Consider the following 24,623-nt stretch of genomic DNA (forward strand, 5'->3'; position numbering starts at 1 on the left):
CAAAAAAGTCTGTAATATCCCAGAAGCAGTATTTCTATACTTGCATGTCACTCAACCTTACCTCTCATATGTTACAACCAAGTCACTGTAATAGACAAAGTAGACTGTTTTCTATCCTAAGTCTTTCAGTTTGTCAGCAACAAATCTATCACTATTCTCTGCTTCTTTGGGTTATTGTTGCCACTCCATAGAATGGATACAATTGCATTAGAGAGGGTGCGTATTTACCAAAATACACAATATAGGCTTTTGTCTTATACTGGGAAAATAAATTGCTTACAAAGTGTTGGTCCGTAAAATGTGAATTTTTAAGTGGAAACAAAACAAAACAAACAAACAAAAAGATCAGATAACCTACTGTGGAGGGGAAAAAATAATTTTCCTCTACCCTTTTACGTTCTTAGATAAAACCCCTCAGTAGTAAAAGACAGATTAACAGGAGTAAAACAAACAGTTTAATAACATGTATACTTCCTGTATACAGGGGAGATAACCAGGAAAACTGAATAACTCCCCAAAATGGCCCAAGTCACCACCTTGAATACCATCTTCAGCTAAAGACAAAAGATGTTGGGAGGGGAAAGCCAAATTTTCAGTCGAAGCACAGTAAACAAAAGGTATGTTTGTTATGCAGATTTAAATCTAAGCCTTCTCCATTGATAAGAGTTTCTAGAGATTTAGAGTCATCCTTGTCTTCCTGGTACAGACAGAAAGACACCCTTATAATTGGAGATTTCCCTTGTAAATGTGAATTGCTTCTACTGGTTTTCAGAGCTTGTTTTCTGTCTGCTGGGTTTTTTTGTTTGTTTGTTTTTGTTTTTTGTTTTTTATTACTTAGCCTAAAATAATTCTTAAGTTTGTTGAAATAAAATTCATAATTTATGGCAAGATGACAAAATTCCCTCCCCTTTAGTGTGTATTGAACATCTGCATTATTCAGATCTCCTTAGGAAAAAATATTCCTTCTAATCCCATCAATGGTCACAACTCCTTAGGAGATAACCTCCCTTCTTAATCTTGTAAGGAGTCATGATGACCCATGACCCACTACTCTTTGTACCTGTAGATCTAGGTTGCGTAAACTGTGTAAAATATGTCATTTAATGTACAGCCCTCTGTCTCAAAAACCTATATAACTGTGCTTTGACCTCTAATGGGCAGAACAGTTCTGCAAGCTCTCTGAGAGGTTGTTCCTGAGTTATAATCCTCAGTTTGGTTCAAATAAACTTTTCCGTAAGTTTCTTAGATCGCTTTATTAACTATTTTGTCAGCATGCTAAAGAGGCATATTTTAGAGTGACACATTCTGCACCCCTTCACTACTAGGAGCAGAGATATAGTAACAAAAACTACCAACATGGTTTATGTGTACATGGAGATTCCCCAGAATTTGCCACCAATAAATATAACATGTTATAATGAAATATGAAAATAGGCCTCATGCACATTCCTAACTTGCAAGCCTCTGGAAGGTGTTGTTAATCCATGATGCTCTTTTTCCAATTCAGAACCAAATTTTATCTTAAAATATTGTCTAAAACAAATCCCCTGACAATTAAGATAAAAACCGAAAAGAAAGGAATATTTTACTCTTTCTAGTATAATGCTGCTGCTCACAACTCTTCTGAATAAAGGAAATAACATTCTAAATTGGGAGTGGTATAAATAAAACATAATTGTTTACATAAATATTTTATATGATTTTATTAAAGTTACATTTGCATTCATTGCTATGTGAAAATCCAGTACATATTAAAAACTAATCCCCAAAATCCTTCCTTCCTCATTTCATTTCTATCATTTTAAAAATAAGGTAACACTTTAAAATTTTAGACATTTAAAAATAAGATATCATTAATTTAGGAAACTGTGACTGTAACTGGCAAGCAAGAATGTATCTCCTTCTAAGTTTGACTGTTTCATTTGTATTTTCTCAATGTGCATTATTATTTCACATATCATTTATATATTTGCTAACATTAAACATTTAATTATATGAAACCTTTATTTAGCTTCCATAACCATTGTGAGTATAGTTATGCAAGTAATTGCAGGTGATACAAAGAATAACCCAGTATAAAAACTGACATGCAGGAATTTAAAAGCATAGAGATAACTACAACATAGACTCAAAAGAGCCACAAGGAATATTCATCAGAGTGTGAGATTTGACCTAGCTGGAACATTCTCTCAATGCCTCATAAGGAAGTGGTATTGACCTTGTCACTGAATCACTGAATACTTAGTATCTTTATTCAAAGCCTCCAATCACCTGGTCTCATAATATCACAATACAATATTATAACATGATATCTGACATATCAAAGACACACTTTTTAAAAATTAATTATTTAATAAATAAGTAGAAAATTTCATCAATATATTGTAAGGAAGAACTATTTTTTTTTTGTTTCAGAAAAAGAGATCTGTGCCTAGTAGAATTTCAAAGAAATTTACTTTTATAAATAGCTCAGAGACAAGAAACTCATTGTCACAATCCACTCTTTTTACAAAGCACATTTTTATAAAACTTCAAATATTTCAACTATGAAAATGTTAGAGAAATAAAACACCTCTAACCATCAAATGATAAGTAAGACTTCAATTCCTTCATCTCAATAGAAAGGCTTTCTTGCTATAAAACAGTTTAATTGCACACTATTCTATGATCAAACTAGAGATAAATGGTAATTTTTAATCCATTCAGTATCTGCTCTATATTTAGAACTGTATTAAGTCAAATATTGGTTATGTGGAGCAGACCCAGGAAAAACTTGGACTCTAACAAATACTGTGAAATTATATGAAACCTGGTTTTAAAAATGAGTATGAGACAAAAATGCTGATGTTCAGATGTCTTTTTGAGGCAATGTCATAGGAGCCTTGGAATAAAGAGACTTCTAACACTTACATACTTAGTATTCAAGTAGTTTGTAGTTGACAAAATGGCCAAAGGCACCTACCAGACTCACTCATAGATACATATATTAAATACTCTTTCATTACCTTATCTGGTATTTGCAGTAGAGAAAGCAAAAAAAAAAAGGCAACATAATTAGAGTTGCCTTGAGTCTTTTGACTCTAACTCAGTTACCTAAGACCTTGGAGGAATCTTTCTTGCTTCTGTTCACCAATGAAAGATGGACTATCACCAACTGAAATTTTAAAACTTACCCTAGTAACTTGATTCTGTTAGATTTCTTTATTCAAAAAAGAAAATAACAGCAACAAGTTTGCCTGGGTCTAAATCACTTTAGAAGTGTGTTCTTTTTCTTCTTTTCTTCTTTTTTTTCTTGAAAGTGTCTTTTTTGTTTAACTAATTTTCCTTAGTTTTTATGTACACTAGTAAACAGAATAGTATCATTTTGCTTACTTATAAAATTTGCAAGCAATATCTTCATTACTTGAAAATTTTATAAATAGTTCTTAAACCATCAACAACTATCCTCCTATTTCAGTCTTACTCTCCAGAATATGCCCAAGAAACTGGCAAAACTAAAAACAATGGTTGTAATATTAGCACTTATTCCACATATCAGTAGGAGGTAGACATGAGGAAAGGTCAGGATAGGGGTTATTCTGAAAAGTGGCTTATATAGTTTGAAATATGAAAGTATAGAAAGTAAGTTTTATATCCAAACCTATATAATTGCAGTGTTTTGAAGAAGAGCAGAATATGTCACCCCAAAATATGTTACATTGGCATATTGAGTATTTTACATTAAAGTTTCTTAAGAAACAGCCAGTGGAAGGAGGACATTTTGATCATCCTTTGTCCCCCTGAAAGCAGGGCAAAGATCTTCCATGTGAAAAGAACTCTCCCTGTACCAGGAGAATAGAGGGCATCATTATCACCAGAAATAGGGAACTTAGGGCCAAGAGGCCGTGTAAAAGTACCATTGTACTTTCTAATTTGATACCCTGAGCCCAAACCTCTTTGCCTTGCAAATTCTTTACAAATTTGTAGTTTCCTTGTCAAAAAGACAGCCTGTTTTGGTCACTCTTTTCAGTCTCATATTTTTTTATGGAGCTCCTACACATACCTTATTAAATTTGTTTTTCTCTTGTTAATCTGTGTTACGTTAATTTAATTTTTAGGGCAGCCAAAGAACTAAAAAATTCAAGAAACTTCAGTTAAACAGAGTCAAGAGACTAGGAGGGGGAGCTCTCACACCTTGCAAGGACAGCATAGCTCAACAGGAAGAAGAACCCCTCCTCTTCCATCCTTACAACAGCTCAGCTAATGAAAAGCCAAGGTCTCTTTGTTTATTATAGCTCTCCCAACTTCTTATCTCCCCCTCTCTCTCCTTCCCTTGTTTTGTAGGGATTTGCACATGGCTCACCGTGGTTGTAGACCCCAAATTGCAATTCCCTTCTTATCCCAAATAAACCTATTTTTGCTGGAGAAATAACTGGCAGTCTATTTATTTTAGGTCAACAGAACCTGGAAGGGAAGAAGGAAAAAGTTTTTCATCCCTACAGTTTACACACTTTTTTTGCATACTCGAGTCCATTAAGAGAAAAGAGAGAGCTGAGAAAGATATAGTATCATATATTTTTTAAATACAGTATCTTGTTATGAAAGATAGTTATGTCCCTTCTCTAGATTTTTGATGTATGTGAAAATATGGAACAGCACTGTTAATTGATAGAATAATTCAAAAAGTATTCTTGCTATGAGTCTTAATGAAATGTAAATCTTTTCTTTCTGCCAATTATTTAAGGGCTCTTGAGTAGTTAAGGGCCCTTAGGATTTCCCTCAGGATAATTGTAATAGAGAAAGAGTTGGCTTGAAGATATCGATGTATAGAGATGGGTTTGATTTTTTATGATTTAGGGTAACATCAAAATTGGAGTTTGTGGTGACAGAATGTATCAGAAGTTTCAACAAAAGGAAACCCCTGACTTTTGCACTTCTCTGAACTTCCTTTCCTAGATTTTTTTCTTCTTTTTTCTGGAATTTCATTGCCTCATTGGCTATTCATATTTAAAAAAAAAAAAACGGTGTGGGTAATACTGTTGCAAAAATTCTAAAGAAAATAAGTGACAAGTTTTCTAATGTGCGTCACCCAAAACTCTTTCAATTTATTTAAGAATCATAACATGTTCACATGGATAAAAAATCATAACATGCTCACAACTACATGAAATTTGAATGATTCCTTTTGCAAATCAATCAAATCTTTGTACTCTAAGCAAAGCCAGGCCAAATCTGAGTAATGTTCAGTAATTTATCATCAGACCTCTAGCTTCTTAGAAATCATCTACTTTAAAGTCCAAATTGATTGCTCATATTTCAGCTCTTCTTATGACTCCAAGATAATAACTAGGTTTTTAATTGACATAGCTTACATTGTACATTGGTTTACATACCATCAATAAAATAATAATAACTACAAAGAATATAAAATAATAATTAAAAGATATTTTAATATATGGGTATCATTATTCTATATAAATATAAGAATATAAATTGTACAGATATTGATATATATGAGGCAGTAAATGTTTAACAGCCAACTGAGACAAGAAGTCCCGACTGAGGCATGAGATAGATGGGTTCCAGGCGAGACATTTACAACTGGACTCCTGTTTATACTTTGAGATAGAAATAACAACAGGAACAGGATGAATAGCTGGACTTTGTCTCCTGTGGACACTGTAAGAAAACAGTAATGGCAGGGGAGGGAGGAGCTAAGCCTTCCTGGGGTAAAAGATAAGGAGGTCACAACTTCCTTATTCTTGGGGTCAGGGAGACCTCCCAAATTACACTTGCACAGAAAGTTTCCTCAGGAGAAGGGGTGCCAGACCACAGTAAGTTTTGCTAACTTTCCAGAGCCCCTCACACTGAAATCCATCTTGGCTAAAGCAGGAGAAGGAACATGGGGAGGGCCCTGAGACAAATCAGATAGGGGTAAAAGCAAGACGACTGGTCAGAGGAAAACAAAGACCTGGAAGCCTGCCCCCTTATAAATGATTTAAACTTCCCAAAGATGTGACTCTTACTGAGCCTGCCCATGTGTCTATCCACAATATTCCTCACTTAATAAACACTTTACCTGCTTCACTATTCAGTCTCTTTACTGAAATTCCTTTCCAAAGGGGACAAAAGCCAGGGCAGTGCTGCAGCCAGGGTTGAATCCCTGGTCGGGGAACTGAGATCCTGTGTCAAGCTGCCGTAGCCATGGCCACACCACAGGGCCCCCAAGAACATGACTTGGAGCATTTGTCACTTTCCATACTGTAAATATCTCCCACCATGGCCACAAATGAGGTCACTGTACTTGGAGTTGGAAAGAGATGTCCAAAATTGGCCCTCAAAGCAAGCATGAGCCATCTTTTCAGCTTCAATAAGCCACTGTCTTAAGCAAGTTATATATCTAAAATGTAGAGGAAATAGGCATTTTTCTTTATAACTTGTGGGAATGTGATGTGCTACAACAATTTGGAAGATCATATGGCATTACCTACTAAGATGAAAATATATATATATATATATATATATATATATGTATATGTATATACATATATACATGAATATATACAATTTTTCTCATAGTAACTTTATCTTTTAATTATCTATTCATGAACAAGTTAAGTACTGGTACTTAAGAGGTTTATGTAATACTGTAATGATATCAGAATATATTCCAAGCATTAGTTTAAGCACATTTTTGTTTGCTAACTTGCTAATCCTCACAAGAACCCTGTGTGGTATATTTCATTAATATCCCAATTTTACTACTTAGAAAACTGACATACAGAGTATACCAAAAGTCACACGCTAGGAAATGGCAGAACTAGGATTTGAATTTGGGCAATGTGGTTCTAGAATTCATGCTTTTACCACTATACTATACTCCCTGCCTCTCAGGAGAATCATGAGATTAGCTATCAGTTCTGTGCCAAAAACCAAAAATAAACAAAAAAACCTTAAGTATAGTTGAATAAATTGGATATATCCTAATTTTGGTATATTATATAACTTTTAAAAGGATATAATCTGAAAACTTTTAAAAACACTAAAAATCTTATAACTTCCTATATTTAGCATTCACATTTTGTATCACATAATTTACATTTATATAAAAATTACTATTACAGATAAATTCAAGTCTTCATTCAATTTCTCACCAATTCCATTCCTTCCTTTCAAGGATCCATGTATATCCTGTTATTTCATAACTTTATTCTTGAAATGCTAAAATCTTATCAGTCTTTCCCCAGTTATGAGTAGTCTAGCAAATTGGATTCAAATTGTCCCAGATGTCTTTATAAATAGTTTAAAGTAGATGGCAAGTCAGAAGATTTATTTTATTTTACATTTCTTTAAAAAAAACCTCATTTTAAATAGCACAATAAAAATTAGTTTTCAAATACATTCCATAGCAATCTGACTTTTCTGTAAATTTTATTAGAGATTCTGAGTCAGAAAGGAAAATTGTACCTTTTCTCCACATTTTCATGTACATAGGAAAAAAAGGGGTTCAGTGTTTTTGAGGAATTATGAGGGGCCCTCTTTAAGAGATTCTACTTTTTCCTACATCCACAGTTTCTACTCTAGTCTCTGCTACTGAGCCCTAAGACAACCCACATTGTATTGGAAAAAAAAGAAACAAAACAAAACAAGTATTTTGAATGAAAGTCTAGAAATCTGTCTTCAAAAAACTAGATTTCTATCTATATCTACCCACACACATATACTATATATGTAAACATGCATGCCCTTTCTGCTGAAATATCTCTAAAAAAGACAAAACATGGCCACTTAGCGACACTTTCTTGCATATAAACTTGTTCAGAACAGCTGATGGAGGATATTCCCTTTTGCCACTCCCTCTTGTCTTTCTGTTCAGCTATAAAAATATGATTACAATGCTTAGGGGTTATTAAAGGTACAGGCTGGCTTCAGAGTCTAACTACCTTTTCAGAACATGGTCCTGTCACTTATTATAGGAATTTTTTCAATGTTAGATGCTACCTGTCGCCAGCCCTGTTAGATTTTTTTTACTAAAATACTAGCCCAATTCTCCTCCTTCCTAACAAATTATTTTTTTTTCAATATGCCCAGCCCCAGGAGACGAACCATACTTGCTTGTCATCCAGAGATGATTGTCTCATTCCCCTTTACTACCTACAGACTTCCTTAACTTTACCGTCTGCTATGCTGACTCATATTACTGTTCTGTGTGGGGAAGCTGGGTGGGAAAGAGCTTCCTCTCAGATAAAAGCAGGCAGAATCAATGAACATAAGAAGTCCTAGTTTTACCACCCTTATACTCAGACTAGAATTGCAGTCGTGATCCTTATGGTGCTGGTATTCACTAGCACCAGAGCCATAAGCATCACAACTGTAAATGGGAGATAAGGCACTGGAAAAACAACCAAATTTCAGGGAAAGAAGGATTTTAAGGACAGAAGGAACCTGAGTCTTTGGTGATATACTTGAACTGTCAAATCAACTCTTGAACCACATAAATCTAAGAATTTTATTAAAATAATAATGATAATGACAATAATAATAATATTATACAAGCAATTGTTTTTCAGGTTTTCTGTTACTGCTGTCCATATGTGGGTTATGCTCATAGTAGCTTATATGTAGTGAGCAACTACTCAATAAAAGATAAAATTCAATAAATGATTCAACATTTCTCTACCTTTAGTGTACTTTGAAGTCCCCTGAGGAGCTAATAAAAAATGCAGGTATTCCACTTCTACCGTCTGAAATTTTTATTCAGAGGGTCTGAGGTTGTGTCCAGGAATCTGCATTTTTTATACACTTCCAAGGTGATTCTGCTGCAGTCATTCAGTGGATCATGCTTTGAGAAATACTTCAGTATGAGCTAAAAACAAATTATTGAAGTGTATGAGTGATTCAAAGAGTGAAGAATACAGTGAGTGGGAATAATCTTCCTACCCCATTCCATCCCATTTCCTATTCAGAAGACTATAATATACAAATTACACTGAGCACAGGGCTACCCTGTTGAGTCTGCAAATCACAGTAAGCACATACATTCTGGGCAAGTTTTGTACTTCATAAATTCAGAAGAGGAAAGTAAGAGAAATTAAACACTCACATTAGCTTGGATGATGACAAAGTAGCGAGTCTTGTCTTCGTAGTTGAGCCTCTTCCTTAACACTACATTTCCGGTCAACATAAGGGGGATTTCAAAAGTGTCATTGGATGTCTGCAAATAGGTAAAGATACACATTTGAGATCATCTGAACATAAAATGAATTGGACAATCTTATATTTCAGTTTAGTCCCCTTGAAAGTTATAGACAACATGTTAATCATCTGAAAACAGGATGTGAGTGTAAGCTTCAGATTTAATACTCTTATTTCCAAAAACTTGTCATTCTGGTCAATAGGTCTCACTTTTGATAATAATAACCAGGAAACTTACTTCTTGTAAGTTTTTCATATACTATTAGGGCTACCCATCAACAGCCCTGGGATACTTCTAAGCCCAGATATCTGAAAAATCTTTCCTATTACCATATTATCTTTTCACAATTTTTTTTAATCACCAGAGAGTTCAAAGATTGCAATTTGTGATTTCTACATAATATCCCTTTTCGACATTGGTGCCCATTCTGTATTCTCAGTATTTTCAAGTACTGTATTAAATACAACTATTAACTTGAAACTTTGTGTTTTTGTGAAAAAGAATGTGCTGTAGGTTGTTTTTTGTTTGTTTTGTTTTGTTTGTTTTTCCAAGCCTCAAAACTGCTGTTCATTAGTTAAGTCTCCTATCCTGACAGGGGTTGAGTTTCTTCTTGGCAACATGCAGGTTATAAGGGCAACTTCCAAAGTGCCTTCCAGCAATACTGCTTTGGCATGAGCAGCACTCACTGTAAGACAGTATAGTCATTCCTCAAGGGAATATAATTTATAAGATCTGTCTCTCAGCCTTAAAAAGACTTTACATCACTTTTGTGTTTTAGTGCCATTTTGAAGACTGATAAAATAGTCTCTAAATTATGACAACAAATCAGTTTTACTTTTAGTATTGGAACTTTTTTGGTTGATTGTTTTGTGTAGTGGTAGGCGTGCATGTGATTGTGGGCAGCAAATGAAATACTTAGATTCTTACTTCAGAAAAAGGAGGAGGAGGTGGGGGAGAGGCAAAGCAGGAGGAAGAAAGCAGAAGAAGAGGGGAAGGGAAGGAAGAAAGAGTGTGTGCATGCCTGTCTGTGTCTGTTTATACACTCAGCTGACACAAGGGGAGTTACTCAGAAACAGAGTTAATGAGAGAACAGCTGACTCAAATCTTCTATCTCAAGTTCATTTGGGGGAATGTGGGCAAATTAACCTTCAATATCTAGAGTTGTGATCTCTCCCTCTCCATCTTTTTCTCCGTCCTTCCGTGACCCCCTCTCTTTCTAGTACACACACAGAGAGTATACAATTGATAGATATTTTTTAATGATTTATTCTGTGTTCATGCAAATGATTTTGCAGGTCTTTCTTGGATTCAGTCATTTAAAAAGTAACATTTTAAAACATAAATATAGAAAATGTGCCATAAAAGATATTTACAATTAAAAACAGGCGTTTCATATTTTCCCTAAATTTTTGCCTATTTAAACACTGCGGGACTCTAAACTATGCCAGGGAGAGTAAAAATTGTTTAATCTAAACATCTAAGTTAGTTATGGGGAATACTTTAGTTAATAATTGCCATATACACTGTAAAACACAACTCAGTGTGTTGTTATAGGGTTGTTAACTTTCAAAGACTCAATAACTGTAGAGACATATATCAATTCTAGCGTGTTTATGAAATATATGGTGCATTACTTACCAAAACGTCACCTCATCCTTGGAGTCATAACTCCAAATGAGTTCAGATAATTGGTGGCTTTGTGCTTTAGGGGAGGCTATGCCCCTAAGTGGGGTGAGTTTTGACAATCTAATCCTACCATGGAAAATCCACACTCTTTGCCAGTGATTGTTTTGGAAATGTACATGAGATCTAATTCTAAATAATCTGAAGAATTTTTCTTAATGGTAAAGAGAGAGAGAGACAAAAAAAGTGTTCCCTTCTCTGCTTACAGATGCTTCTATAAGGATGTAAAACCTGCAACCATCAGCAGCCATTTTGGAACTATTGAAACAGTTAAACTAGAAGTAAAAAAAATGCTGAAAATGGAAGAGCAGAAAATGGAAAGAAGCTGGCTCTGTGATATCTCTGAGTTGCTTAACAAATCCTGATACCTCCCCTTCTCTGAACAACCTGTTACAAGAGATAACATATGACTTTGTTGGCAAAGTCACTTTAAATTCAGTTTTCTATTATTTGCAGCTGAAAGCACTTTGATACATGATTATCTCCTGCCTATGTGTCTTCATCATGTAGTCCCCTCTCTTTTCCATTTATGCCATGACTCTTTGCAGGTGACATTTGTTTTTAATGTTCTCCTGACTAAACATTCTATCCCTCATTTCTCTGGATTATAAATCCTGCAAATCTTATTCGGTAAAATATTCTTTGTCATCCAATTTAGGATTAAATCTTTGCTCTTATGTTACATTATTTTTTTCAAACAGCATTTGTTATTTGTGTATTTTCTGCTTTCCCTCACAGATTTCTCAAGGATCTCAGTCTATGATGTGGAAATGTTTACATTTATGTTTCTAACCAAGTAACATAATGGATGTTTGTGATCCTATTTTAGTTGATAATTTTTATTGGATATTTGTAGAATTATTACAAGCATTGTAGTTAGTAATTAAGGATTAGATTGTTCTTAAGAACATTTTTTAATTAAATCTAATTCTTATTAGCTAAGTCCATCTTTTATAGATATCTGAGATTTTAATTTTTCTAGGAGTTTCATAAATACTTATGTTCCAAGAAACGTAAGGAGAATATCTGCTTTATGATCAATGTTGTTTATAAATTACTGCATATGAAAAGCCTTTGTGTTAAAATTTACTAATTTATTAATGAAACAAGTATTTATAAAGTATCCATTCTGTCTTGAAAAAACAGAATAATAATCATGAGAAAAATTAGAAACAAAATATGGATAAATGTTTAGGGTGCTCTTTATTTTTCCTCTAGGAAAAAGAATATTGGATTAGATCAACTCAAAGTAAATGCCCTGCTGTAATGCTATTTCTAAAGCTCTACCTAAGGAGGAAAAAAAGAGCAAAATTTAGTAAGAAAATATAGTTGTTTTTAAAAATTATATGATAAGGCAATGTGACAATGATTTTCAAAGTTTAGACTATGTAAGGATCATAGAAATGTATCACTTAGATTGCAGATTCCAAGTCTATTCCTCCAAATTCCAGAAATTCTCAGAAGTCTGTATTTCTAACAAAACTCTTGAGTGATTCTCATGTAGGAACTTTAGGTTTTACTTTGAGAAACACTAGAATAGAAGATAGAGAGGACTAAGTTAAGCATATAAGAGTTTTGGCATTTGCTTGTGATCTCAACTCAATAATAAGCTACTATAATACATTTTTAAGATGGATATTATTTCATTTTTCTTTATTTTGGAGCTAGTTGTGTTAGGTTAACAAATTGACTTGATGTTAGATTGGGATGAACTTTTAAATATAATTTGAGTGAAGACTCTCAAAGGTAATAACATGTTGAGCATTTAATATTTTGCGATTTTAGTAATTACTAAAATTGTGCTTTTCTAATTCAATCTGATTCCTTTAATAATAAATAATATGTCAGAAGGATCCCATAACTCTGATATAGATATATGTGTGTGTGAGTGTGCGTGTGTATCAGTGTATCAAGAGTATCTCAGTCTTATACTCTTGTCAAAGAACTGTTTGAGGTGGAAAGGGAGGTAGAGTCTGCACCCTCCCTTTCTCTACCATTTATTTTCCTCTCCTCTCATCCTTAGAGATTTGGCTCATCAACAAAGAATAGGGGTGTAGGAACACAGTTATATCCTTTTTCTTAAGCAACCTACATTTTTTGGAAATAAGGCCCTGACCCTCTTTCTGTTAATTTTGGACACTGCTCTGTAAAGCACAAACTAGCACTTGTTTCTTTGGGTGATGAGAATTTAAATGCTGACCTCTACCTGCCCAGTGTTAATCAGGTCATTCCAATAATGACTAAGCCTCTTAATACCCACAGGCCCCAAACATCTGCTCTCCATCAGGAAAGGTCCATTCACAACTCCCTGGCAGTTTGGTGTCTCAGTAACTGTCAGAAAAGGGGCAATTCTCCATTTAGTAAATGAGGGCATAGGGCAGTTTAAATGATTTTATCACTGTTGGAAGGATGAGAAAAAAGGTAGGAGGCATGTGTAGTGCCCTCCCTTCACACATACACTCACACTGACTTAAGCAAAGAAGGGAGATGGAATGTTGACACTAACAATTCCGTGTTTCTCCAGAACTGATTCCATCCCCCCACAGCCCTCTTTATTAACCTGTGGGAAGCTGAATTAGTACCAGCGTAGATAAAATGACACCTCTCTGCTAGTCCTGTAAGGAGTGGTTGGGCCCCACAGTTGGAGATTATCTGGAAATGGAATATGAGGTACTTAGTGTTATTTGTTCTCAGCTGAGAACTCTGGTAATTCATAATTTTCTAATAAGCAGAAAAGATTCTGTTTGGTTTCTCATACCTATGCTATATTTACAAATACTGTTTTTGATATTATCCATTCAACTGTAAGGACTAGAAATTCAGTTCAAAAGAAGAGAGATTTATTTTTGAGACCTGTACACACACAGACACACACATACACATATACATGTATATCTATTTTCCTGGTTATCTAATGATAGAACCAAAGTACAAATATGCTTTACTGGGCCTGCAACTGGGAAGTGATGGGAACTTAGGTAACAAGGAAAACATTTCTCAGTCTCTCAGAGGCTGTTAAGTTCTCTTATTATTGTTTTTCTACATTTTTTTGGAATCTCTCTCTCCCCTCTCTCTCTTCCTTCATCACCTCTAATCTCTCTCTCTCTCTTCAGACTTTCCCCATTTGTTCATGTTGAACAGGACTGTGACTTTATCTCTTAGTTTGAATAAACAGCACCAACTCTGTGTCCTAATCAGTCTCTATTTGGTCTTAAGCTTGTCACAGATTAATCAGGCCACCATGCCATTAGCTGCTGAACCATCCATAGTTTGGTGTGACTCCCCTAATCTGAATTACCTGAAGTGAAAAGTGGAGGATTAAGTAAGATCATGTAGCCCTTGTCTATTCAAAACGGACTATGATTTGAGCAGCAACATTAGTTTGCTCCTAGTAGAATACCAACACTCTGATAATTGTTCCTCTACTTCATACACACTCATTCCTCCCTGCCACATAAACACACACAAATATGTATATGCACATTTAGGGGTAAAGGAAAGATTACAGTGCAGTTCATGTCACCTTCTTCTAACCAATTTCGTAGGAAATTGTATTTAGAAGTTTCTATTTGGCTTCAAAAGTACATATGTTGTAAATTTAAAATGTCACAGGCTCACAGTTAAACTACCTGGGTTCAAAGTTTTACCCAAAGAAGGACTTTAGGCAATGACCTAATTAAACACAAGTGTTCACAAAGCTCATGCTTTGTGACCACCTAGAGGGGTGGGATGGGAAGGGAGGGAGGGAGACACAAGAGGGAAGAGATATGAGGATATATGTATATGTATAACTGATTCACTTTGTTATAAAGCAGAAACTAACACAACATTGTAAAGCATTTATACTCCAATAAAGGTGTTAAATAAATTTAAAAAATAAAATATCCAAATAATACCTATTATATTAATAATTTCCTTTTTCCAAATAAGATAAACTCCCCAAAATGAAAAATTCCACACAATACATGACAAATTATTCTCTTTTTTTCCTGAATCTTTCTTTTTCCTTTCTTTTCTTTTCATGTTTTAAAATATAATTAGTTCAGTGTATTATAGATGGCCTTACTTTTTATTACCATGAAGGCACAAAAAATAGTATTTTACAGTAACTGTGATGAGCATAGTACAAATCCTCTTAGTTCACTCTCTAGCGGATACCAATAATGAGATATTTACTAAATTATTTTCATCTGAAAATATCAGATGAGAAAGGATAGGTTATGATGCAAGAATAAAACTCCCAAATTAATAGAATGTTTTAACACTAGAATTTTTTATTTCTTACCCATTCTACATATCTACACTAACACATGTCAGAAAGTGGGCTCTGTTTATGTTTTCATTCAGGGGCTCGGGCTAATGCATGTTTCACCTCAACATGTTTTTCTCCAATCACTGCAGCAGTGGGACGGGAAATGGTGACTTGTATTTGATTCTTTGGACCCATATCTCATTAGCCAGAGCAAGGAATTTTCTCCAACCCAAAAAAAGTTCACTTCTGGCATGTCTCCAAAAAGAGGAAGAGCCAGAAAGTTTTGGAAAATAACACAAATGCTTTCGCTTTAAATTTGGTTAATCAGTTAAGCAGTTCTTCATCCCCAAACTTCTTCTTTCTTTATTCTAGATAAAATTCAATAAAAACAATGGCAAAAAAGGTGCAATTTAAACTCTTCTGATTTTGTTAATAGGTTAAATAAAAGTGCTTTGTTTCAGTGAAGAGCTTACAACATTTGGCAATTTAATTTTTTTATTTTTATTTTGGATAGTAAAAAAAATGTCTGATTCTTATTTATTCCACATCTCCTAGTATAATTGTTCATCTACATCATAAAGGAAATACAGGTATGGTAAAAAAGATCCTAATAATGCAAATGATTATTTTCAATTTATCCTCTATTAAAATCAGAATAGAACCTTCATTTCCTCTATTTTTTTCCCCACAAACTTAAACAAAAAGACTCAAAAGTGCTTTTCCAAAGTAGATCAGTTTATACGACATTCAAAATGATGATAATAATGCTGAACATTATAGTAGGTATGACAGATTCTTAAGGGAGCCTCCTCTATCCCCACTTGCTGATGAGCAACTCATACCTTTGTGTAATCCCCTCCCCTTGAGCGTGGGAAGGACCTCTGACTTGCTTCTAACCAATAGGATATGGCACAGGTGACAAACTGTCACTCTTGTGATTGCCTTATGTCATATAAGACTCCATCTTGAAAACTAGCTCTAGATACTCTCCTTGCAGGTATAAGGAAGTAAGCAGTCAAGGAACTAAGGGTGGTTTTTAAGAGTTGAGAGCAGACTCCAGCCAACATATAGCAAGAGGCCAAGGCCCTCTGTCCTACAACAATAAAGGAATTAATTCTAACAGCAATCTGAGTTTAATTGGTAGGGGATTCTTCCCTACTCAAACCTCCAATGAGAACTAATCTGGGCAACATGTATTGTAACCACATGAGAACCTAAGCAGTTCAGCTTAGCTATGTCCAGACTCTTAAGCCGCAGAAACTGAACAAAATGAAAGTGTGTTGTTTTAAAGCACTAAGTTTGCCATCCAACAGTAGATAACTAATACATTATGCTAATTACCAAGCCTTGTCTAAAGGACTGGTGACATATAGTACGGTTAATTGGTAACTACTACATGTGATGAGTCAATAATTTTAAGTGATATTATATTTTTACTTCTCTGATATTTAGGAACACATTAATATGAGGGTATCCTCACTTATGTTCTTTTGTTGGAAAGAGTTATCCTCTTTTTTAATGGACAGAGATAAATGAAACCATCCTGAACTTGATTTGAAATGTCAGTGTTTCTGGTTACAAAATAGTGCTGGTGGTAAACTAGTTGACAATTTATCACTGTAGATCCACAATCATGGAATAAATAAATGTATGTTCTTTTTTTGCTGTTAAAACTTTGAAATACTTCTATCATTGCTGCTATTGCCTAATATTTAGGAAAGCCCTAAATGTGGTTCAGAAGCAAAAATGAGTAAGAGTACTAGTCTTCTAAAGGTATATTGAAGAAAGAAACTCATTGGGTATAAAGTGTTCTGTTTCTATATGGCTAAGACCCACTGGACTAAATCTTCCCACAAATAACACCTGTGAACTCTGGACAAAGTACAAAACAAGCAAATAAAAATACCTGACATCCCTGCATCCCTGGAGAGATAAGAAAAGCAGGCATATTCTGGAGGAGATTAGACACTTGAAAGAAAAGACAACATGGGTGAGTCTCCCGTCTTGGGTATTTGGCCTGAGGGAAGAGTGATTTGGCACCTTGAGGGGGCAGTTAAAACTCTGATAGAAAGCCCGAAGTCTTTCTGACATAAAGGGATAGATTCTGGGACAACCAAAGCTGACAGAAAGTGAGGGGGGATGGATATTATAAAGGAGAGAGCCAGAAAGGGAAGGAACAAAATTTCATGCATAAGTTATGTCCAGATCCCTAGTTGATCTTGAAACCACACCTGTATGGGGTCGACTACAAGCAGATCAACTAAGAAAAAATATATATACTGAATTGAAAATTGAACTGCACCCAAGAGAAAGAGTTTCCAGTTTGAATGCAACCAAGTTCTCTGTTAAAGTTAAAAACAAACAAATCTCCTCAGAGTAGTATAACAGAATCAAGAGTCTCTCCACAATACAACATTCACAGTATCCAGGATAGAGTCCAGAACAATTTGACATATAATGAACAAGAAAATGTGATCCCTTCTCAAGAAGAGAGAAAATCAATGGAAGACCAAAGTTAGACAGTCAGAGAAGGATTTTTAAAGCAGCTATTATAACAATGCCTATTTTTAGAGGTGTAAAAACAATATGCTCACTATAAATGAAATGATGGGAAACTCACCAAAAATTACAAACTATAAAAACTATAAAAATATGGAAAATTTAGACCTGAAGGTTATACTATCTGAAATTTAAAAAATAATAAATAAAAAGAGACAATTGGATACATTGGATAGTTTTAAGAATAGAATGGAGATGGCAGAGAACACTATAACTTTGAATATAGATCAACAGTAAACACCCAGCTTGCAACCAAGTGATTAAAAAATGTTGAAAATATATGAACAGAGCCTGTACCTGTGGAACAGTATTTAAATGCCTAATATGCCTGTAATTGGAGTCTCAGAGGGAGAAGAGTCAGGGAAATGTCATGAAAATATTAAATAATAGTGTCTGATAATTTCTTTAACTGGTGAAAGACAAATTCAGAGATTAAAGTTCAGCAAACCCCCTAAAAAAAAAGACAATTACAAAGAAAACTCTACATTGGCATGCTCCCATGGTCAAGTTGCCAAGCACTCAAAATTAAAATAAAAATCTTGAAAACAGTCAAAGAAAAATGGCACATTACATACTGGAAACATAATTCAAATTTCCATTGTCTTCTCTTATCAGAAACACAAGAGGCCAGTGTTTTAAGTGATGGGAAGAATTAATTAAAACATACTTTGGGGCTTCCCTGGTGGCACAGTGGTTGAGAGTCCGCCTGCCGATGCCGGGGACACTGGTTCGTGCCCCGGTCAGGGAAGATCCCACATGCCGCTGAGCAGCTAGGCCCGTGAGCCATGGCTGCTGAGCCTGTGCGTCCGGAGCCTGTGCTCCGCAATGGAAGAGGCCACAACAGTGAGAGGCCCGCATACCACAAAAAAACCCCAAAAAACAAAAAAGAACCCATACTTTGTATTACAGTAAGGCAGAAGTTACATACGTAAATTTCTACAAGGATGACTTGGATAATGTAAATGAGTGAAGTCATGAGGGTAAAAATGGATATACATATATTGTCTGAGTGACAGAAGTTTGCTTAATGGGAAAACATTAATTCAACTCTAGCTGATGCTGTCTTATTGGAAATCAGGACCAGGGTTGTCATACATCTATTTCTTAAGAGAGAAGAGAAAACTAAATTTGAATGTGAAATTCCATGATTTTTAGATTTTGGCTCAGAAATTATTTAAAATAATTTGTGGCCAAACAAAATTTTGTGAGTTGAATGAAACTCCAGGTCACTAATTTGTGATTTCTGCTAATGAATAACATAGCATCAGATGGAAACAAACAAAACAAAAAATACCCTGGGGAAAAAAAAAATACCCTGAGATTTTTAAGTAGAACAGACCAATCTACACCTTTTACTACTTACCATACAGTGTGAGACTAATTTTAAAGAAAATTTTAATTGTGGTTGCAAAAGCCAGAGGGGGCCACATTTTCAGGTTACATATATTTGTAATACATACAAGTTTGTTTTAACTCTAAGAAATAAGCAGGATAATATTATGATGCTATTAATTATAAGCAGAATTTCTAGAGATTTAACAATTTAAGAATATAAAAATCATCAGATAGCTCTTTCTCAGAGATTTTATAAGAGAAGAAACTGGCATTGAGGTTTGCATTAACTCTCTATGATGATTAAAGATGGATTCTCTCTGTAAGGATGTGACTTGGTTAATGCTTTCTCTTCCAATATACCCTAACTTAAGTGCCGTCATGATGTCTTATTCTTTTGCCTCACTGAATTATTACCATGCCCAGAGAATTTCTTTCATTATTCCATAGTAGCACTAGCTTGCTAAAGTACATTTTTTTTTCTTCTTTCGCAATTTGGAAACTGCATGTGAATGATTGGTTTATTCAATCTGTAGGTGGTAAAAGGTACATATTATATTTCACACCAAGCCCGGAAATCTCTGAAAGGGGGAAGCATCCAGAAGGAATTACTGCATAGCTAACAAGGAATTTCAGCCTCACAAAACTTCTAAAAGATACATTCCAAGTAATACATTTCTGTCTCCCACTATATCTAATCCTTGGGTAGGTTTTTTTTTTTTTTTTTTTTTTAATGCAGTGTAATAAATATTTCCCTAAAATACATGGCCTGGTCATTCTATACTTTTTTGAAGTTTCATTTTTACAGCTTGAGGAGTAAAGATTAGGAAATGACCTTCATAAAATATAAGCTAGAAACATGACACACACATACAATTAATTATTTAAAAAATCTAAATAGTAAAGAAAATAAATGGTTTAGAAATATTCTGTATAGTTAGCTGCCTATTTCTACTTAAAAAAAAATGTTTCTCTTGCCCTTTTCCCTTCTGCTGTTTCTTTGATCTTTTCCATTCGACTTCTGTGTAACCCCTCATACTTATTGTCCTTTGCTGTCACATTCTCATCATCTCCCCATCTCTCGGTTTCATTACCTCTGTCTATAAACATGTGGAGGCATACATTTTAGGGGAAAAACAAAAACAAAATCCCTCCAAATCTTCCCTTGACCCTGCTATACCCATGGGCCTTTTGTTTTGTTTTTAAAATTTTTTTGAAAATTTTAACTCAAGTGCTGCAACTATTTTCTTAGAGCACAACAGAGGAAGAGTGGAGCACATATTACTCTGAAATCGAGTCCTGACTCTCCAGCTTAGAGGTGGGTGTGTGTTACCAGGCAAGTCACGTTACCTATGAACCTGTGTTCGCTTCTATGTGATAGAGATACTACTACTAACTAATCGATTTGTGAGAATAAGATGAGGAAATGCATTCACAATTCACTTAGTTTTCACAATCCATTGGTGAGGTAGATCTTACTTAGAGCTCTTAGTCTCTGAAAGTTCAACAGGTTGTTTTTGATTGTTTAAAGTTTATATAAGAAATATATAATTTAAAAACAAAGATACAATGTTAACTTCACCACTTTTATATTCCTAACATTAAACCTAAAGGAGAAGCATTAATTTAAAAAGTCACTTAAGTGATTTTAAAACTATGCTTTGGGGAGCCCTTGGTGTTCTGAGAAGCTGCCTCTGGGAAAAGAGGAAGGGAAAGATGGCAGGTAGGACTTCCAGCTCTAGCTTCAAGAAAACAATTCTTTTTATTTGTGTTACATATACTATATCATTGGGAAAAATAATTTCACAGCCTAAGGTACAATGTAGAAGTCCCACTGTCTAATGCAAAAAAACCAAAAACTGAAAAACCTATTGCTAGAGGCTTTGTCCTCTTTTCTACCTCAGGTTTCATCGGTGGAGAAGGGGCAGTGATGGTATTAATTTGCAAGTTCCAAAAAGCATACACATCACATTGGTAATATCATGTCCAATGATTTACTTAGAATGCTTAGGAGTCCACTAACATAATGGAAATTGAATAAAAATGACATATTATACCTATGAATACATTTTAAACTTTTACCTACAAAACTCACCAAAAACTAGCTTTTATAAGTATAGCACAAATATTTTTTAAAATGTAATTTTGAGATAGTTATTAATAATAGTATAATTACTAATGTGGTTCCAGGAACTGAGCAATTGAGAAATATAATAAATGTCAGCTGAAGTAAATATTAATTTTATTCCTTATAGTGAACTCACATTGCAAGTAGATATTTACATACCGGATCATCTGGATTATACTGAATAACATATTCTATCTGTCCATTTGGGCCATCATCTATGTCTGTAGCTCCATTGTCTCCTGAAAATCCTGTAAATACTGTGGTGCCAACTGGAGTGAGCTGAAAAAAAAAAACAAAAGAAAAACTGTCAACTCTCATTTGATCAACAGCACACCAGAAGTGTTCTGGCACAAAAAACAGACATTTATTACACAAAGGAAAAAAGCAGGCAGTTGTCCACAACCAGAGATCTGAAGTATTTCAAAAGAACACTTGCAAACACATGAGTTCCTATAAAGTCTGAAATTTCCAACGTCATGGTCCTTGCTTTGGATAAAGAAATAGAAGGCCCTGATTCAGTGTGAAGCGCATTTGGACCAATTTATGATCATTAGCATCTTAGGTCCTATGGAGAAATGCATCTGCTATTCCTCCTTAAAAAAACCTTGATGCATTAAGTTATCTACAAACTAGGATTTAAACTGTAAGAAGGAATTAGTTACTTTATTTTAAAATCAAAAACCATTTCAAAGAGATCAGTGAAATCCAGTTGGTAATTACATGCAAGTGGCAAATTTAAGGGAGAGAGTTGGAGACAATGGATTCCCTGTCCATCAGAGGAGAGAGAAAGCTGGGATTTTCTTTAGTGCTTGTAGTATTGGTTAAGTAGAAAGCCATCGTGTGACAGAACTGGAGAAATTGTAATATCTTTTCATTTTGGATTAAAACAACAACAAAACATAAAATGGCATATAAGACCATGATTTCACATTTGGCCTGAGCATCTAGCTTTATTTCTTATTGATCTCCAACAGAGAATCACTGTTGTTTTCTCTTACTTGCAGGTCTTTGTATTCCTACATCCAGAGTCCTGTCTTCAAGCTTTAGCTGGGATCCTTCTCATTAGTTACATTTCAACTTAATTAAGTATTGCCTTCTTCTAAGCCATTCCTGACAGAATTTCCCTACCCCACATCAGAACATGGCACCCTTTTCGTTACTCTTATATTTTATACTTTACTTCTCTAATCATCACACTGTCACAATGAATAAATGAATTTAGTCAATAAACATAAGCTTTGTGCCTCTACAGAACATAGACTTTTAAATTTTTTTCTGAGATATGTTTTGTTAGGTTTTAAATGGGATTCCTTCATGGAGAAATAGTTTCAGAGAGAAAAAGAAGGAGTTATCTCATTTACTTCTATTTTCAGGGGCTACAGACCCAGATAACTGGAGGGATATCAGGCAATGTAAAAGAGTGAAGCAAGTCTAATGGGAATGATGGCAACTGGGGAACACTTCCCCCTCTAAAATAGTAGCTGCTACTCAGCCTCAGCGAATTCTTGCCATAATGAAATATGGAGCCAATGTTACTACATCTTCTAATGTTCTAATTTTATAAGAAATCTTTTGGTTCTAAAGTCAGCAACAGATTTGAGAATTAAACTATGAATTTAATGTCCCCCCTCATACGTCCTTTGGCACAGCAACCACAGAAGTTTGCAACCTCTGATTTAGAAAAATAATACAATTATGATTAAAGAAGTGATTTTAAAACTGTGCTTTGGGAAGCCCATGCTTTGGGGAACTGTGAGTACAAAGTAGCATATTTATAAAGTCAGCTCTCCTGGCAGGCAGCTTTTAAAGGCAAACTTTGACTTTCTGCAGCTCAAAGAGAACTGAGGATAAAGCGAGAGGAGATGGTTTTAATAGCACATATACGAACATGGGCACACCATTGGAAATGTTAGTTAACAGAAAGGCTTCCAAGCCAACATTTTAATATTTTTTTAATGTAATCCCTGTCCCCAAAAACATCATTCTCTCTTATAAAAATTCACCCACTCCTATGTAGTTGTGCCTTGATTTTTAAATTATGAAAATTTAAAATTCAATGCCAACAAGTTGTTTCCAGATATCTAATAAAACAAACTTAGAGTATTTAAAGATCTTTGTTGCCAAAGTAAATAACTGTGCCACAGAGTTGAAATAAAAAAATTAAAACCAAGCAAAAGACAAAAGGAAACAAACCAAAAAACTTGAACAATAGGTGTCTGAAATTTTTGAAAACAGACTTCTGCCCCTACTTTTAAAATGTGGTATTTAGCTGTTGACAGCAAAGGACTCAAGTAGTATATCAAGTTATTAGTTCAGCATTTAATAGTGAGTTTTGCTCCCTTCCATATGTAAAAATGTTGTACATATAGGCCAAACATCTTAGAACAGATTGTTCATTTTCACTACTGGAATAAGTAAACATCTACACACAGACGTACACATGTAAAATGCAACGTTAAAATGGATCCATAATTGAGCTACACACATTTATTCATTATCTACCACGCGGATGGTGGACCTGTTCAGATATAGGCTAGCGTTTGCAATCTTTGAAGCTAATATAAGAGAAATAGCTAAGAAAAAAGAGTGTTAAGGTATTTTGTTTTAATATGGAAGGTCTGGAAAGAGTAAAATGGGTGCAATGAAATGGCCTATACCAGATGCAAACAAGCAAAAGAGAGAGCATGCAAAATGGTTTTAACAAATAGATTTCAGCAACTTATTTCATTCATTTTCTTTATATATATATATATATATATATATATATATATCAACAAAAATGTGTACATATCTATGTACACAACAAAAATATGTACATATCTGTGTACACATACACATGTCACATATATAAATACACACATATCACTGTTACTTATTCTTATGACAGCGACATGGCACTCTAGTGCTTTCTGAATTTCTAAATATTATGTGGAGGTTGAAAATCTTCACAGGACAGTCAGGTTGTTTGTTCTACCTGTGTTGCCCTATACATTATTATTTACAATTTTCAGGGCACATTTGCCATACAGATGGTCATGTTCTGTGCCCTTTAACATTTCAACGAGTCTCAGAAATATAAATTTGGTTTTCTGAAGGGCATTCTATTCATGGGATGATTATCACCTTGGGCACCTGCCTGAGGGTGTCACTTACTTATTTAGTTCATGTGTTTTTCCACAAATGATTTTATACAACTACTGGGAAAATACAGAAAAATGCATAAATGCACACATAAGTTAAAGAAAATAAAGCCAGAAAATTCAATATTTCAAGAAGATGCATAAGAGAAATTTGAATGTAAAAGGTGAGCAGTTCTCAGTTAATTGATTATCCTGTGAGCCACAGCTGCTTGAGCCAACCTAAAAAAAGAGAAAATTTTCCTTACTAATCTTACTTGAAATATTTCCCCACAGAAGTATTGTATTCACAGTTTCATATAAATATAGTTGATTCTCATCATCCATGGTAGTTCTGTACTATAAAGACACCATGAA

At 34.5% G+C, this 24,623-nt stretch overlaps 1 protein-coding gene across 17 annotated transcripts in view; it reads right to left on the reverse strand.

Annotated features, from left to right (window-relative positions):
- The window catches only part of PCDH15 (protocadherin related 15), a 729,696-nt gene that overhangs the window by 410,564 nt on the left and 294,509 nt on the right, over positions 1-24,623 (reverse strand). For 16 of the 17 annotated variants that reach the window (XM_060118371.1, XM_060118174.1, XM_060118091.1 and 13 more), the window contains 2 exons: positions 21,289-21,408; positions 9,083-9,193 (listed from right to left, as the gene is read on the reverse strand). In XM_060118371.1, coding sequence (XP_059974354.1) covers positions 9,083-9,193; positions 21,289-21,408 — 231 coding nt within the window. The remainder of the gene's footprint in view (positions 1-9,082; positions 9,194-21,288; positions 21,409-24,623) is intronic. The other variant, XM_060117874.1, reaches the window with a different exon arrangement.

This window comes from Mesoplodon densirostris, chromosome 1 (assembly GCF_025265405.1).
Source record: "Mesoplodon densirostris isolate mMesDen1 chromosome 1, mMesDen1 primary haplotype, whole genome shotgun sequence".
Lineage (NCBI taxonomy): Eukaryota > Metazoa > Chordata > Mammalia > Artiodactyla > Ziphiidae > Mesoplodon > Mesoplodon densirostris.